We start from the raw sequence: 15,165 nt of genomic DNA, 5'->3' as shown, positions 1-15,165 counted from the left end.
TTAATTAAGGGGACAAATCCAGCATACGTTCCCTGTTGAAAGATATCAAATCTATAAATAGTGTATCGATTTCGTCGTGGGTATAGGATGGTATGGTTCCACTCCCAATACTACTGGGAACGTCCAGGTTCTGCCTGCGTCAATGTTGAAGTCCTGTTTGCGTCAACATGATACCTTTTATTGATCATGTTCCATTCATTAGGTTACATTAGTAATACAGCGGTTGTCGTGACCTGTGGCATGGACATAACGTGTCAAGCAAGCAGTTTGTCTACTTCAAAAAACACTTTAAAGCCAGTAAAAAAAACCTCCACAGTAGCACACAAGTGCACAAGTAGCCTACTTCATGTTGTGCATTTTGGCTTAACACATGTGTAACTCTACCATCTAGTGGACAGTTTTGTAGAACAGCGATGAGGTCCAGGTGTACTGTTTACTCAGTTTCTAGTTGATTATCCTGAACATATAGTCATGTTTTGTCTTACAATTATTCACCATTAAAACACAATCACAGTTATATGTTGACTACATATATATTCACTGTAGCCTACTCATTTTGTGCACTAATAAATCTACTGTTTCTTTTTGCAATTTGGTCTTTAAAACTAAATTGGAACAAATGCATTCATGTTGCACACGTGCTGTTAAATACTAGACCTTAGTGAGTAAACTGGTCAGATTGCAAACATATCAGTCTATTTGGTATGTGTTTGCGACTGTTGCTTTCACACAATTTCCAGTCAAGGTGTGTGATTTGAGAAAATTCATTAGAGCAGAATCCATTCGCGTCACTTGCCCCTCACAATTTTGCGAGCCTAATTGAAATGAGATTCAAATGACGTTTGCCTAACTACCGCTGACACTGCCGGTGTTGAAGGCGCATCCCCGACGCTTGTCTGTGTCCGTTGCTGCAGCCATTTCGGGCGAGAAGTGCCTCCGGTAATTACAATTTCGGGAACCCGCTTGCCTCATATATTCCTAACGAGCTTTCGATGACGTCAAAGTAATGGAGAAATGACTTCTGCAAGCGAATTTCAGAGCACCGTGAAGGCTCGCACATAGTAGATGTGCACAGAAAACAATGGCTCTCGTATGAATAAATTACGTTGAACATAACAGGCTATCCAAGTTGATTGGACGCGCAGGTGAGCTTCGCACGAAGAAGTCCGGACAACCACTATTCAGTGTGTTTTGAAGTCAGATTGGGTTCGATTAATATCCAACTTCAGTTTCTGAGCATGGTGTTGGACGTTAAGATCATGCGGAGGACATACAGATTACTTGCCAAACGAATCGGCAATATGTTCGGGGAAGAAATATAAATGCACAGAACTGCTGCGCCTGTCTGCTGACAAAACGACTTCTTGCGCCACTGCTCCCATGTTACGCACAGACACAAGGAGCCTTTGAGGGGTACTGAAGAGGACTTGTGTGGCATATCAAATAGCACCAAAGAAAGCGGATCATTGAAGCAAAAGAGATAAGCAGAAAATCATTTGCAGACGGGTCATGGCACTTTTCTGTTTAAAACCGCCAAAGCAACAGTCACTGTTCTACTAAAACAAATGTGAAGCGAGTCCCTTTCGGAAGCGGCTGCTCACTGGAAAAGATCTGGCGAGCCTGCATCATCATCGATTCGTTTCTGGAATTAACACGGTGTTAATGTAAGGAGGCAAGGTGAGGATAGAGGGGAGAAGTTGTGTACATGAGAGTATAGTTATTTTATGAAACATGTCGTTCAGAAGACTAGTTTTGGTTGTTTGGTCTGCGGCATTTCTCGTTGAACTGCATTGCGCTTCGCAAAGGACCACCGCGGGCTTCACTTTCCCTACCTCAGGATACCTAAATAGTAGTGGGGATGCAAGTGATAAAAACAGCTCCAGACTCAAAAGGAAGACCCTGGCCGTGGATTTTGCCGTCCCCTCTCTCCTGCGATACTACATGGCCATGTTCATTCAGCGACCACTAAATGGAGATTGTGTAACTTTTAACGGGTGCTACACAGTGCGCGCAATCCTAAAAATGCATTGTGTACCTTTGCAGAAAACCATATCAAGCTTACTGGACACAAAGTTGGCTGCAATCGACAGTGTTGACAAGGAGAGGGGGAACGGCTCCAGCACTGGACAGCTCCCATATCGACAAAAGCGTCCGATGCCTAAAGTTCTGAATTTGGGGTTGACAAAAGCCAGCAGGAAATCAAATCAAGTTGTTGTAGAGATTGGAGAGGATATGGTCAAAACTGGATGTGATGGACTGGTTGTCTATGAAGATTATCCTGCGTATTTCCTGGAAATGGACCTAACTCGTATTTTGGACTGGTGGCTGGGAGCAGAAGGGGGCCGTTTGAGAGTGCGACTCATGCCCGAGCGAAAGGCGCAGGTTCCGGGAAAAGAGGACAAGTACTCCTCTGCAATAAGAGCAGCGGATCCTCGGCTTTTCTTTCAGATCGCCTCAAGTGGTAAGTCACAGGACATATTATCACGTGTTTTAAATATCTATGCAGAAATTTCTAGAGAAGATAGTAATAGTTAAATGTTTATTCTGTTATAGAATATTAAATAGCTGGTAGTTAATTTTATTTTGGCTGACCTGAAAAGAATTCTTGATGACTACTCTTTCCCTGATGTGTGGAATCAGTGTGAACAAGCCATCATCAAGCCACAACCGAAGACTAATTAGTTTTGCATGGATGTGATACTGTAGTTGCTCCAGAGTCTGACTTACAGTATTGCTTCCGCATGAGATAAAACATTTGCTGAAGTCAATTCATTGAACAGCACAGCAACAGTTGATTTATGTGTGTGTGTGTGTGTGTGGGGGGAGGGGGGCTCTGAAGTCATTGTGCTTTCATCTATGTAGCAAATGTCAAGGGCGTATAATTTGTGAAATCATTTCTTGTTTGGCTGGACAGCTGAATGGTGGAGCTGTTCAGCAGACACAAAGATATATCGGGCCATTAGAGCCAAGCAGGGATGAGAGAGATTTTACCTATTTGTTTTTTTTAATCACGTTTCATTTTGGTTTTCCCCTACTTTCCAAGACTTGCCTTTGAACTTAATTAATTCTTCATGCCAGTAGATATTTCAGTGGAGCCAAGTTTATTATTATTATAGTGGGGCAACGTGTTTAGATAACACACACATTAACCTATTATCAGAGTTCACCCAGTGCACACAGGCCTCCTGGGTGCAGCCCCGCTTCTTCTGTGGAGTCAGATCAGCATAATTACTTCATGCCTTTGATGATTGTGTTTGACCTGAAATGAGAGAGAGAGAGAGAGAGAGAGAGAGGAAAAAAAGAGAGGGATGGCAGGGGAATGCAAGCCACCTGTAAAGCATGCCAGTCTCACGCATCGCCTTCAGAGAAACAGGGCGCAGAAGGGCCCATTGATTTTGATTCGCTGGTTGTTTTCCAGCTGGTTGCTTTCTCTTTCTCTTTGCCTTTCCCAACACCTCTTAAAGGCATCTCCACTGAGCAAGTTAATAATGTGTGGTAACAACTGCTTTTGTTTGCCTTAGGGAAATGACTGGTTCTGACTTGGCACTTTGCAACACCTATGGTAAAACTGTGTGATACACATGGGGCAACACAAACAAAATAATCTCGTTCGAGGATTATTCAGACGATTGAGCTTTGATTATTGGGGACATATAACACCCTTGCATGGATAATTTTAATTTTTGTTTAAGCATCCTGCAGGCGCTTGCCCTGATGGAGTTGTCACTTTCCTTATTACGGCTGCACCCATCTCATCGGCGCCGCACTACTGACGCTGCATATAGACATCAGTGAAATTAATGATTCTGGTCTTCGCCAACGTAAAGGTGGCCACCTCTGCGCTGCCTTGCTTTGTCTCGCACCGGGAGCCCAACAACTAATTAAATTCTCCTCTCAATGTATGTGTCCGTTTCAATGTTTTTATTAGTGGGTAATTAAACATTGGGCACAGATAATTGCTGGAACAAGAGCTGTTGCCATGCACCTGATTTAAAATGGGGGGTGTTTCTCAACATTGTGCTGGATGCATATTCTGCTATTTAGTTGACAACCAGTCTTGTAAGGCTCTGAACTGACACCAATTAGAGGAGATATTGAGGTGGGGTGTATTTATGCATATGCTGGGGTGATAAGTAGAATCCTCACTAAAATGCTATCTGGAGTGGTTCCCTCTGGAGGAACGCCATGATGATCATCATAACCCTTCTGCGAGGCCGCATTCCAAAGACAATTAATGTGTGATCTGCCTCTATGGTAATGGAAGTTGTGATCTTGTTTATCCTCAATGGTAATAGCAGTGGAGGTTCAACCTCACCACCAAATGCGGCATTATTGTCTTACTTGAATATGGGTTTCTTAACAAAGCCATCTATTATCATTCCTGACTCATTATGTATTCTCCCCTCTGGACATTGTAGTGTTTTGTTAGTTGCAGTTTGGCTGTAACTCAGAGGAAAGAAAGAAAGAAACTGTATTTAAGATATTGTTTCCTATCTCCTCCATTGTGTGCAGAGAGGATCGATAACGTTGCCCAGAACAGTGTGCTTCTTCCTTGCCAATCTCTGAGATGTCTTGTCGATAGTATTTCCCATGCAGTGCACATGCTTCCAGTAGGAGCTGACCTTTTTCTTCCTGTTTAGGCATCTCTTCTTGTCGAGTGTGGTGTCATCCAATTGTTCAGTCTGCAAGTTCTTGGTTTGCTGCCTCTGCCAAGGCTGCCTTGACTCTGGAGCAGCGAGAGCAGAGTAGAGCTTAGAACATGTGTCGCCGGATTTGTTTTCAAAACATAAGCCTATTATCTGTCTGTATGCAAAGCTTAGGGAGGAATTCGGTCCATTCTCAAAGCAAATGGGAAAAAAGTGCCTCTTTGTCACTCTCCAATTTTTCTCTGTGTCAGCATCTATTGAACTCAGTTGGGTAATTATGCAGATTACGGAGAAACAAATGGAACATCAGTGAAAATGTGTTGATTCAACAAAAGTGTGTGCTGCGTAAGGTGACCTCTGTACAGGAGGAATGTTACAAGACATCAAAAGTGTCTAAATGTTACTTGGATCTTTAAGTAAACAGCATTTGATTTCTTGCTGTCTTTGCCAGCTGTGAGTCACCTTGAGTTCAAACAGGGTGCATGCATTTTTCCCTAACAAACTTTAATCTGAATATGTTGTGATCATCTGTGATCATCCAGCCTCATACAAACCGGTTTTATCAGTCAACTATGCATCATGATATCAGCTCATTAGATCAGGTCCAGTAAGGGGTTTGCCAGTGGTCAGATCCCTTATGATATTAAAAGCTTGTATCAATCAACCACTGATGCGAAAATCAATAGAGTCAAATTGGGTTTGGTAATTGGGATAAATCCAAATGATCCTTTTTGATAAGTTTGTGAATCTCTAACGAGACTACTGTGTATTCAGATGCTGCACGCGCTGCGGACGCTTTTGCAAAAGAATACCTGCAAAAACCCTGTCCTCCCGTGGAGCGGCCCAAACAATTAATCCTTAGCTTGATGCCCCAAGTAATGAAGCGACAAACTACTTATGGCATTTAAGCCACAGGAAAATCTCCCTTGCTTGACTGACATTCAATGAGCCAATGCGGAATAAATTCATTTTTGAGCAATTACATCTGGGTGACACATTCCATGTTTTTCCCAAAGGAGCGTGCTGATCATGAATGGAATGAAGTTGGATTCCAAGAGCAGGGTCTTTCCAGGGATTCTAATATTCTCTGTGACCAATGACGCACAGATAACAGTCAATGCATCCTAATGAGCTGGCCTTTGAACCTGCCTCCATCTCTCTGCACCAACATGCTAATGGGTTACATTGCTGTCAAGTGCAATCACAAATGGTTCCAACAGAACAAAATGGTGGGCTAAGTAGGTTGAGTTGTGCTTGATACCTTTGCGAAGGCTAGTGCAAGTCTTTGCTACGTGATCGGTGTTGTCACACATGCTGCATGGCATAAGACAGTGTATACTCATTAAGGTATTGATGGTAGTAATTACTGCTGCAGTCCCTGTTAAATGGTAAGAGATGAGACTCTAGATAATAGGATAAACATTTCATAATCAAGGTCAGCATTTTTTTTTTGTTGAGTCGGCATATTTGGCTAATTTCCTTAAAGATATGCATATTAAATCCCTCCAGATGCAATTTACGATGGCGGGTAACTGTCTGTTATGAGATGAATTCAAGGTGACTCCACTCAGTTCTATGGCTCTGTCTCTCATATGCTCCCATTCCCCCATGTTTCCGGTTATTTATGCTGTGTGCGTTTTCCTCTTAACTCATGAGCTTTTGATTAATTGCTCTGTGTATTATGAAGCCAGAACAGAGCACTGCAGCTTAAAGCCCAACATGAAAAGCTTTGTCTTATGTGAAATATGCATCCCCTCATGTGATCACACTGCTCCATTTACTTTAAGGAGTTTGTGTGTGTGTGTGTGTGTGTGCATATATATATATATATATATATATATATATATATATTTTTATATATATATATATATATATATATATATATATATATATATATATATATATATATATATATATATATATATATATGTGTGTGTGTGTGTGTGTGTGTATGCGTATGTGTATGTGTGTATCCAGTCAAGCACATGTATAAGGATGCAAGTCTGCTTGTGTGCCTCTGCATCCCTAATACTCTTTATACTCTTTCTCTCTCTCCCTTTCTCTCCTTCTCTCTCTCTCTCTGCATCATTAATGCTCTCTCTTTCTCCGTCTCTCTCTGACATCCCTTTCTCCCGAATCCCTAGTTTATATACACAGTGCATTATTATTTTCCAATACAACGGAGAAATCGTTATGAGAGATTTCGGAACTAGGACTATCTCAGTGGAGGTTGCTTACTCTCTCCTGTGCTAATCCTAATCTCTCTTTTGTCTTTTCACATTATCACATTATATTCAACCAGGTACAGTAATTATATTTCTTCACGTGAACATTGCCTTAGCCAGATCATGACATAACTATTAAACATATTACAAATTAAATACTGGTTTATTTTTTCAAGCAGCAAAATGCCTGCAGTAGTTCTACTGGTGTAGAGTTTAATAGGTCAGATAATGTCTTGTCATGGAGATGGATCTTTTATGCAATTCTTTATGAAATAGCATTTCCCTTCTTTTGTGAGGTAGGCCTCGGGTGATCAGACATCTTTTTATTGCCGGGATAGACTAATTTGTCAGCCATTTTTAGTGCCCCCTATAAAGAAATTCACAGACAACTTATCAATGTTCCTTAAATGTCAATGGTAGGCATTACCAATCACTTGCCAAAGAAGAAGTTTATAAGAACCCATGAGAAGTCAAATCTCACCATAGCACTATTTTTTACAAAAGAACAATCCACTCACATGAACCTGAACCAGATGGCCATGTCTGAGAGCTTCATATGTATGGGGGCCTGGGTCAGCCCTCCTTAACAAGACTGACAGCACACAGCCAGTGCACTCAGCTACCTTATAGGCAAGTCCCACCACTCTGTGGCCATCTTAGTAACAGCTTCAGGCAGTTATTTTGGAAGGTAATGTCAATCATTTGTGTTTGGTTAGTTACATTACAGGAAGGGGCGGGATATGTTTAGACAACTGCCATATTATTGAGTGCTGTGTCTCCTCATTATAAAGTCTCTGGCTATACTTAAAGCTGGTATGGTAGGCCACGGTGCTACACTTTGCTCAATAAATAAAATGAACTGCACCCAAAGTATAGTCAGTCAAATGTGATGATAAAATGGGATGACAAGTCTTTAGGGTGCCTTCCAGCTGCTGGCCTCTTTTTGCGAACAGTCACTCAACAACCAAACTTTCCCTGCTCCTCTGTTCGAATAGCCACTGGCTTTTCTGAAAGCTCCTAAAACTATTTTAAAATCCTTCGCAAAACCCAAAGGAATATGCTCAGAATGTCAGTTGAACTGTCACTGATATTTTGAGTAATCGGGCTAATGCAATTAAACAGTTAGGACACACATCGCATACAAACATGAAAACAGTGTGTGTCAATTAGTGTTTTGCCGTTTAGCTGTCGTTCGCGTTGTGAGGTTTCAGAATGAGACCAGTCTGCTGGACACAAGGTCTCTTGGGAGTTGACAGAAGCTGTCGCACCTGACCGCGCTAGAGAGACGATATCGTGCCACATTGTTTATCGACTGCACAAGATAATTTTTTTGCATCATCAGTGCCTGTTTTAGTGCGCTATTTATACTGATGTTTACTTTTTAATCCCTTCTGTGACAGAGTATTTACACATAAATGTGTTTTAATTTACCATCTAGTCAGACAATTCTCTGATGGTGGGGGAGAGGGAATATTTGTTTTACTGCCTTCTTTTTTGAATCAGCGCATCCCAAGCGTAGCGAGAGAGAGTGAGTGGAAGCGAAGATAAGGAATTAGTGCAAAGCTAAGGTGAAGTTCCGAGACAATAAACTAGCTCACTTCTTCTGCTCCTGAAGAATTTGAATGGAAACCAGGAGGCTGCGTGGACAGATACTGTAGATGCATACAGTATGACCCCATTGAAATCTGAGCTTAAAAATAAAGAAAAGTTGTTCTGATGTGATGAAAAATTCAAACATGCCTGTGAATGTGGTTACTTAAAAAAGATAGACATTTTAAACTTTTGGCATACACCCATTCCTTTTTTTCTTTTTCTCTTTTTCTTGAAGGACGAGGCATTTTTAACACAAGTATCCAAAAGTCAAGGACCCTACATGAGCCAGACTGACATTGAATGAGGGCCTGTGAATGAGGGGGGCTGAAGCTGTCTGTGGCGCTGGGTTAAGGGAGGGAGGTGGAGGTGATGTGTTTAAAAATGACATATGTACTGATTAATGAGCAGAAGAAACCAGGTCCGCTGCTGAATAGCAATGATCCTACAAAGAGACGCTAACCTGCCTGCTCTCTCTCCAACTCAGCTATGCCGTGCCAATTAAAGTCACCCACACAGGCAAGGATGCACTTCGCACAGTAAAGGCAGCTGTAGGAGCCTGTTTAAATGGATCATAATCGGTGCATGATAGTATAAACACACACAATAACAAATAACAACACAGTTGGGGATGTATACACATACTGTAGGGCTTATCCCATTTCTTAGATTCATTCATACACACACACACATACACACACACACACACACACACGCACACACAAATACACATACACTCACATTAGTAAAGTAGAAACCACATTAAATTGATGTTAATGAGCAACACAATGCACAAATACACAATAGCCACACAGTTGGGTATACACACCACTGCTCCTATCCTGTAGATCTACACACACACACACACACACACACACACACACACACACACACACACGCTCAGGACATATACTGGCAAGTGTGTCCTATCTGTGTTTTCACACTTTTATGCACACAGCACACATGCAGATTTACTAAACCTTAACTACATCCTCTGCACAAAGTCAGTCAAGCTTAAATACACCTTAAATACACGCGCACACACAAACATGCACACACACACACAAACATGCACACACACACACACACACACACACACACACACACACACACACACACACACACATACAAACTCAAATTTGCTCACACACACAAACACAAACCTGCACATGTACACACACAAACATGCACACACATACACAGTCACCCTCAGCTCATTTTCATGGCGCGCCATGGCTGAGCATCCTGGAGTCAGGTTCTTGGCACCGTGGGTCTGTTGAGGGATTGGGAGCGAGAGTGAGGACTGGCATTTCCAGCGCGAGGAGGCCAGTGTGCAGCACACTTAACAGGATGCAGTCTGCAGAGCGGAGCAGACCAGAGCAGAGCAGAGCAGAGAGGGCTCCGTTTTCTAGCACTAATCCCCACAGCCCCTCATTTTCTGGAGATGGCCTCGGCTCGTCAGAAGGAGCCAGCGGCACACCGCTGTTATCCCTGTAGCCTCTGCCTGCCCCACTCTCTGGCCCCAGGGTGCTGCGCGGAGGGGGGGGGGCAGCTGGCAGTGGATAGGCAATAAGGAGAGACTGATGGGGGGAGGCCGGGCTGAGAGAACATTGTCAAGGCAGGAGGGGGTGGGGGTGGGGGGTAGGAGAGGAAAGAGCTGCGGAGGCAGGAGGCGAGTGTAGACGAGAGGACGTTGACTGAGTGGCGGCGGGGGGGGCGGGGGTGGGGGGTTCAGGGGTCTGAGGGCCGGTGTCAGCGGGCCCCGCCGGGCTTATCTGCTCGAGGCGAGCCGGTGAGGAGAAGCGACTCCAGTGTGCTCAGTGGCGTGGAGAGCTTTCCGTGGAGAGCCAGGGGCCTGCGGAGTGGCAGAGGCAGGTCGTCGGGGGCTGAATACAGAGTGGCGCTCCTGCCTGACCACGCACAGATGCACTCGCAGACAGCTGGCTTATCTACTGGGCTCGAGAGTGAGAGAAGAGAGCTACACGTCGGGGTAGAAAAGTTTCACAGAGTCTTGAGAGCCTCTTCACAAACTTCCATTTCCTCAATCTCTGTCTCTCTCCGCCCATACTCCCTCCCCTCTCTCTCTTTCTCTCTATTTCTTCCTCTCACTCACTCTCATCCTCTGTTTTGGAAAGTGGGGGCTGGGGCTAGCAGTTAAAATTCAGTGCGTTAAGGCGACTACAGCACACTTGAGAGCACAGATTATTCCAGCTGAAATAGGGTGGAATATAATTGAAGACTGTTGAAATAGGGAGTGCTGTTTGCATGTTGTGCTGGATAGGAAAACATCAATCATCCAAGGTACACGACGACAACTTAGTGCCATTCGCTTGGTTGTCTGCTCCCATTGCTGTTGTGATGATGTGAAATGGATTTGTCTGTGACAAATTGCTATTTGCCCGTTCGTGTGTTTTCTGCACCCCATTGTTGTCCATGCCTTAAGGGAGCAGACAAACAGCATTATCAGAAAATGTGGAGCTGTTTGTTTCCACAGTCCACATAAGAGGCTGTGACCTTAAATACAATCACAGCCTCCGACTGAAAGTTCATGGTAAGACCGAGGCCCAAACCCAGCTTTAGGCAAACACACTCGCGTAGGTTTCATCTTGGCAGTGTCTCAAACAGCCATCAATCCCTGTTACTGGAGAGAGGTTCATATAGTCTGAAAAGATTCATGTTTATGGGTTGAGAGTTGCTGTAACACTATGCTGCATTTACATTAAGAGCAGGCTTTGTCAGTAGCGCATGAGTTGCAGCCGTGAGTTGCCCTGTCAGTCATTTTGCTACATCAGCACTCTGGCCCTAAAGTATTTCATATAGCTCCGTGCTTCTCCCTGCCAGCTGGATGGCACCATGGTGACCTTGCATGACAGACAAAAGTGCGTTTCGTTGGCCCCCTGTAATGTAGTCATTCTTCTTTTTCAGAGATTTCATGACCTTGCTTGTCATTTTGCAAGTGTAAAAGTTGGAGAGCGAAAGATGGTGGGAGGGAGGGAGAAAGAGATAGATGGATAGATAGAGAATAAGAGAGAGGGAGAGAGAGAGAAGCACAATGAGCCAATCTGGCGGACTGACAAAAGGTTGAAAGGATTTTTTTTTTTAAACAGGGTTGACAACACTCTTGTCAATACCTCTGCGGCATTTTGCTTATTATTAATAAAAAAGTTGCTGACCTAAATGGTGACTGGACAGATAACCCTTCCTCTCTCTTCAGTGGCAAATGGCTGCCATCAGTCTTGAATGCAGTGGGCTGGACCTCTGATCATCGGTGGCAGATCACAAATGCGGATCTCTTTCCAACACAGCGTGAAAAAAGTACCAGGTTGCATCAGAGATAGATATTTTAATTCACTTGATTTACAATGAACAATTATTGAGGGCACCACAGTTTTGCAATGCAGATAGCAACTGGAATTTCATCATTGGTAAAAAAAAAATCCAGTGCACTTTGCAGTAAGCACTTTCTTCGGTATAAATGGTGAGCCACTATGTGTGTGTGTGAAACATAATTTGCGGTATGCGTGGAAAATGTTGTAGATATCAAACAAATCTTACATGGGGAAAGTAATCAAAAATCTCTGAAGCAGCAAGTTTGTTCATTAATCTGTGAAGAATAGGAGGGAACGGCTCTGCTTTGATGTCCTGCTTGCCGTTGGGTCTAACGACAATTTAATTTGTTATTAATTTCAGTCAGAGTAGTTCGTGTTGATAAATCAGTCTGAAGTGTGGGTATGACACACGAGTGAATTTTGAAGGCTTGCATGCGGTGGAGTGTGGAGACGGAGTGTGGAGAAGAGGGGTCCATAGAGTGGTCATCCTACACGACAGATGGTGCGGTGGGGCCGTGTTAGTGTGGGTCAGTGAGCTGCAGTCGCGCAGTTTCCCTCGCACCACAGCTCCCTTGTGGCACCGGATCTCAGTTCTACCGGGCAGCCAGACCCAAGAGCTGGGCACTGATTGGCAGATCCGCTCACCCCGAAGACATGGCCCGGCGCCATCTGCTGGTCACTGATATGAGAGTCATCTGGAGTGCCCACCCCACCCCACACACGCCTCGATAGTATGCATGCCTCCAAATAGAGCTTTTGATTAGGACGGATGGCTTGGAGGCCTCTGGTCTGGAAGGCCCGGAGCAGTGAAGCAGAAGGCTGCCGGCCATTCATCTCCTGCCCATTACTGCTTTAGTATTGAGCAGGGCTCAACCAGCCCTCAGATGAATGAGAGCGGCCCACTGTAGGAGCAATAAAAAAAACAAACAAATGATCAGGAGAAGACGAATTAATGGCCACAGCAAGGCAGGAGGCTACCTTGAGCTCTTACTCTGATTAAATAGTGGAGCATCGCGGAGGAAGAAGCCATTAGAGATTGATCGCCATGACTTTATAGCCGCCATCGCTGCAGGAAAAAGACGCGGCCATCAAATGGTGGCCATTTTGCCCATTCTCTGTGATTTCCTCGTTCACGGGGTAGTGGAGGGGCCCCTGCTGTGCACAGAGGACTTTGGGAGGCCACGCTCAGATCTGCAAATTCTTAAATCTTCAGTGTATCCATGGTGGCTTTTGGCAGCGAAAATTGCAAATCAACTTTAAAGAGGAGCTGTTTGAAGAGGTGCTGTAAAGACTGACCCCGGGGTGGCCGATGAAGGACTGCAACCTTTGAGGACCGTCCGTAAAAAAATGTTGATGGAGACTGTGATTGAGCGGGGGCTTCAGATGACAAGCATTCGTTTTTGAGTTCAAAGCTACACAAAATGATGTCTTTAGACTGGAGAGGGTGCAGTGAAGAAGGATGCGTAGGAAGGGAGGACAGCGTTTGTAGAGGAGGACAGAGGAGGTATTAGGTGTTTCAGCGTAAGCAGAGTCTGAAAGCAGCTAATGTACGGCTCCTGTGTCTGCCTCTGGCATTTAGAGTTCAGTGATACAGTTAAGAGGTAATTATAGCTTAATGACATATCAGTGTACCGAAAAAGCCAAATGTGAACAGTGCGGCAGAATTGGAAGCAAAGTACAGGCCTGCATTTTGTGTGTGTGTGTGTGTGTGTGTATGTGTGTGTGTGTGTGTGTGTGTGTGTGTGTGAGAGAGAGAGTGTGTGTGTGAGAGAGAGAGAAAGAGTTTTATGCATCTGTGGATTGCTCTTCAGCACACCCCTTTTTGATAAACCATCAGAACAGTCCCTTGATGCCAGAAGAACAGTCTAAGTTGAGACCCTTTTTTATGTTGATTTAGTTGATGTTTTATGTTGATATATATATATATATATATATATATATATATATATAGCAGTTGATTTTGAGTACCAGTTCTGTGAAATGTCTCATTTTTACTTTGTGTTATTGTCTATGGTTCTTTTGGTCTGGCTGTGTAGTAAGACTGGCTTTGCTCCATCTCCAGCGTAGCATCTGCTGCTGTAGCTTGCTAGGCATGGCGCTAGGTGCTGTAGCTTGCTAGGCATGGCGCTAGGCATGATGGATCTCAAACTGAACTTGAGGACGTGGCTGAGTCTGTGCACGTGCTCTCTGCGCGGCTTTGAGTGATCTGTGGAGATGTGTGCATTGATCCGTAGCCAAGCTCTCTAGAGAAGGACCCATTTGAATAAACGGCGTGGGTTTGATCTGTGGACACCCATCAAAGTGATCAGTGTCTCCATGGACATAGGAGTAAGGGCAGGCTATAAGCTGGCCATCTGGAAAATAACTAGAGAATGATTCACAAGGAAGGGAAGAGAGAGAACAAGAAACAGGAGGAGATGGAGAAAGGGGAGAGAGGAATGGAAGTGGCAGATGAAGAGAGGGAGCCGGGGAGAAATAACTTGTGTGTATGTGCGTGTGCGTATGTCTGTGTTTGTGTTTGCTGAAGTGTTTGTAAGTAACACAGATATTGTAAAACAGAAACAAATGCTTGTCAGAGTTATTGAAACCCAATCTGAAATACTGTCATGCCAATAAAGTTCAATTTAAAATGTCTAGGCTTACAAAAAGCCAGAAGAACTTGAGGCGGATAGTGGCGAAAACAGTGAAGCAGAAGTGGCTATAGCTTTGGGTCAGACTACCCACAATATGAAAACAGCTGGGCTGAAAAACAAACTGTCACAATATAAATGGACGGCCCTCCATGAGAGCAGTTTTGACAACGTTGTATTTGATCCGTCAGAGGTAAGTTAGTGGAGCCCACTGTCACAAAGCATTTATTAACGCGTAATAAACATGGTGCAACAGTTTTGACAGAGTGACAGGTCCGTCAGATTGCTTTTCATCAATTTTAATCAATTGTCTGGCGTGAAATTTTCTGTTGCATTGCTATGATGGTTTGTTTGGAAATGCAACAATTTTTTTCCATCTGATTCAATCATCAAAGAGTACATCAAAACCAATTTAAAATATGTGACAATGTTGTACTTTACAGTTTACTTCTGTGAAATGCAGAGTAGCACAATTCTTCCTTAATTAAAACACTAATTCTCACTTAATTAAAGCCATAGTTACTTACTATTGTGTCCACCCAGCAGATAGAAAATAACAACTTTTACATGAAGAAGTTATCCCCTTACAAACTTGCCTACTGAAATACATTAACATTTTGGGTCACAAATATTCAACATCAAAGGCATTGATAGTCCTTGACACACTGAATATTTCCCCAGAGCTTTTCATATGTCGCTTTGAGTAACGTTCCTACACTCACGTGTGGGTTTGTTCTGTTTTTTA

General features: G+C 43.6%; 1 protein-coding gene across 2 annotated transcripts in view; it reads left to right on the top strand.

Moving 5' to 3' along the window:
• The first annotated feature begins 884 nt into the window (after nt 1–884).
• The window catches only part of alk (ALK receptor tyrosine kinase), a 269,021-nt gene continuing 254,740 nt past the window's right edge, over nt 885–15,165 (top strand). For both annotated transcript variants that reach the window (XM_048228498.1, XM_048228497.1), the window contains exon 1: nt 885–2,461. In XM_048228498.1, coding sequence (XP_048084455.1) covers nt 1,732–2,461 — 730 coding nt within the window. In that variant the 5' untranslated portion in view covers nt 885–1,731. The remainder of the gene's footprint in view (nt 2,462–15,165) is intronic.

Source organism: Alosa alosa, chromosome 19, assembly GCF_017589495.1.
Source record: "Alosa alosa isolate M-15738 ecotype Scorff River chromosome 19, AALO_Geno_1.1, whole genome shotgun sequence".
Taxonomy (NCBI): Eukaryota; Metazoa; Chordata; class Actinopteri; order Clupeiformes; family Clupeidae; genus Alosa; species Alosa alosa.
The sequence above is the reverse complement of the archived record's forward strand: the minus strand, read 5'-3'. Positions and strand labels throughout refer to the sequence as shown.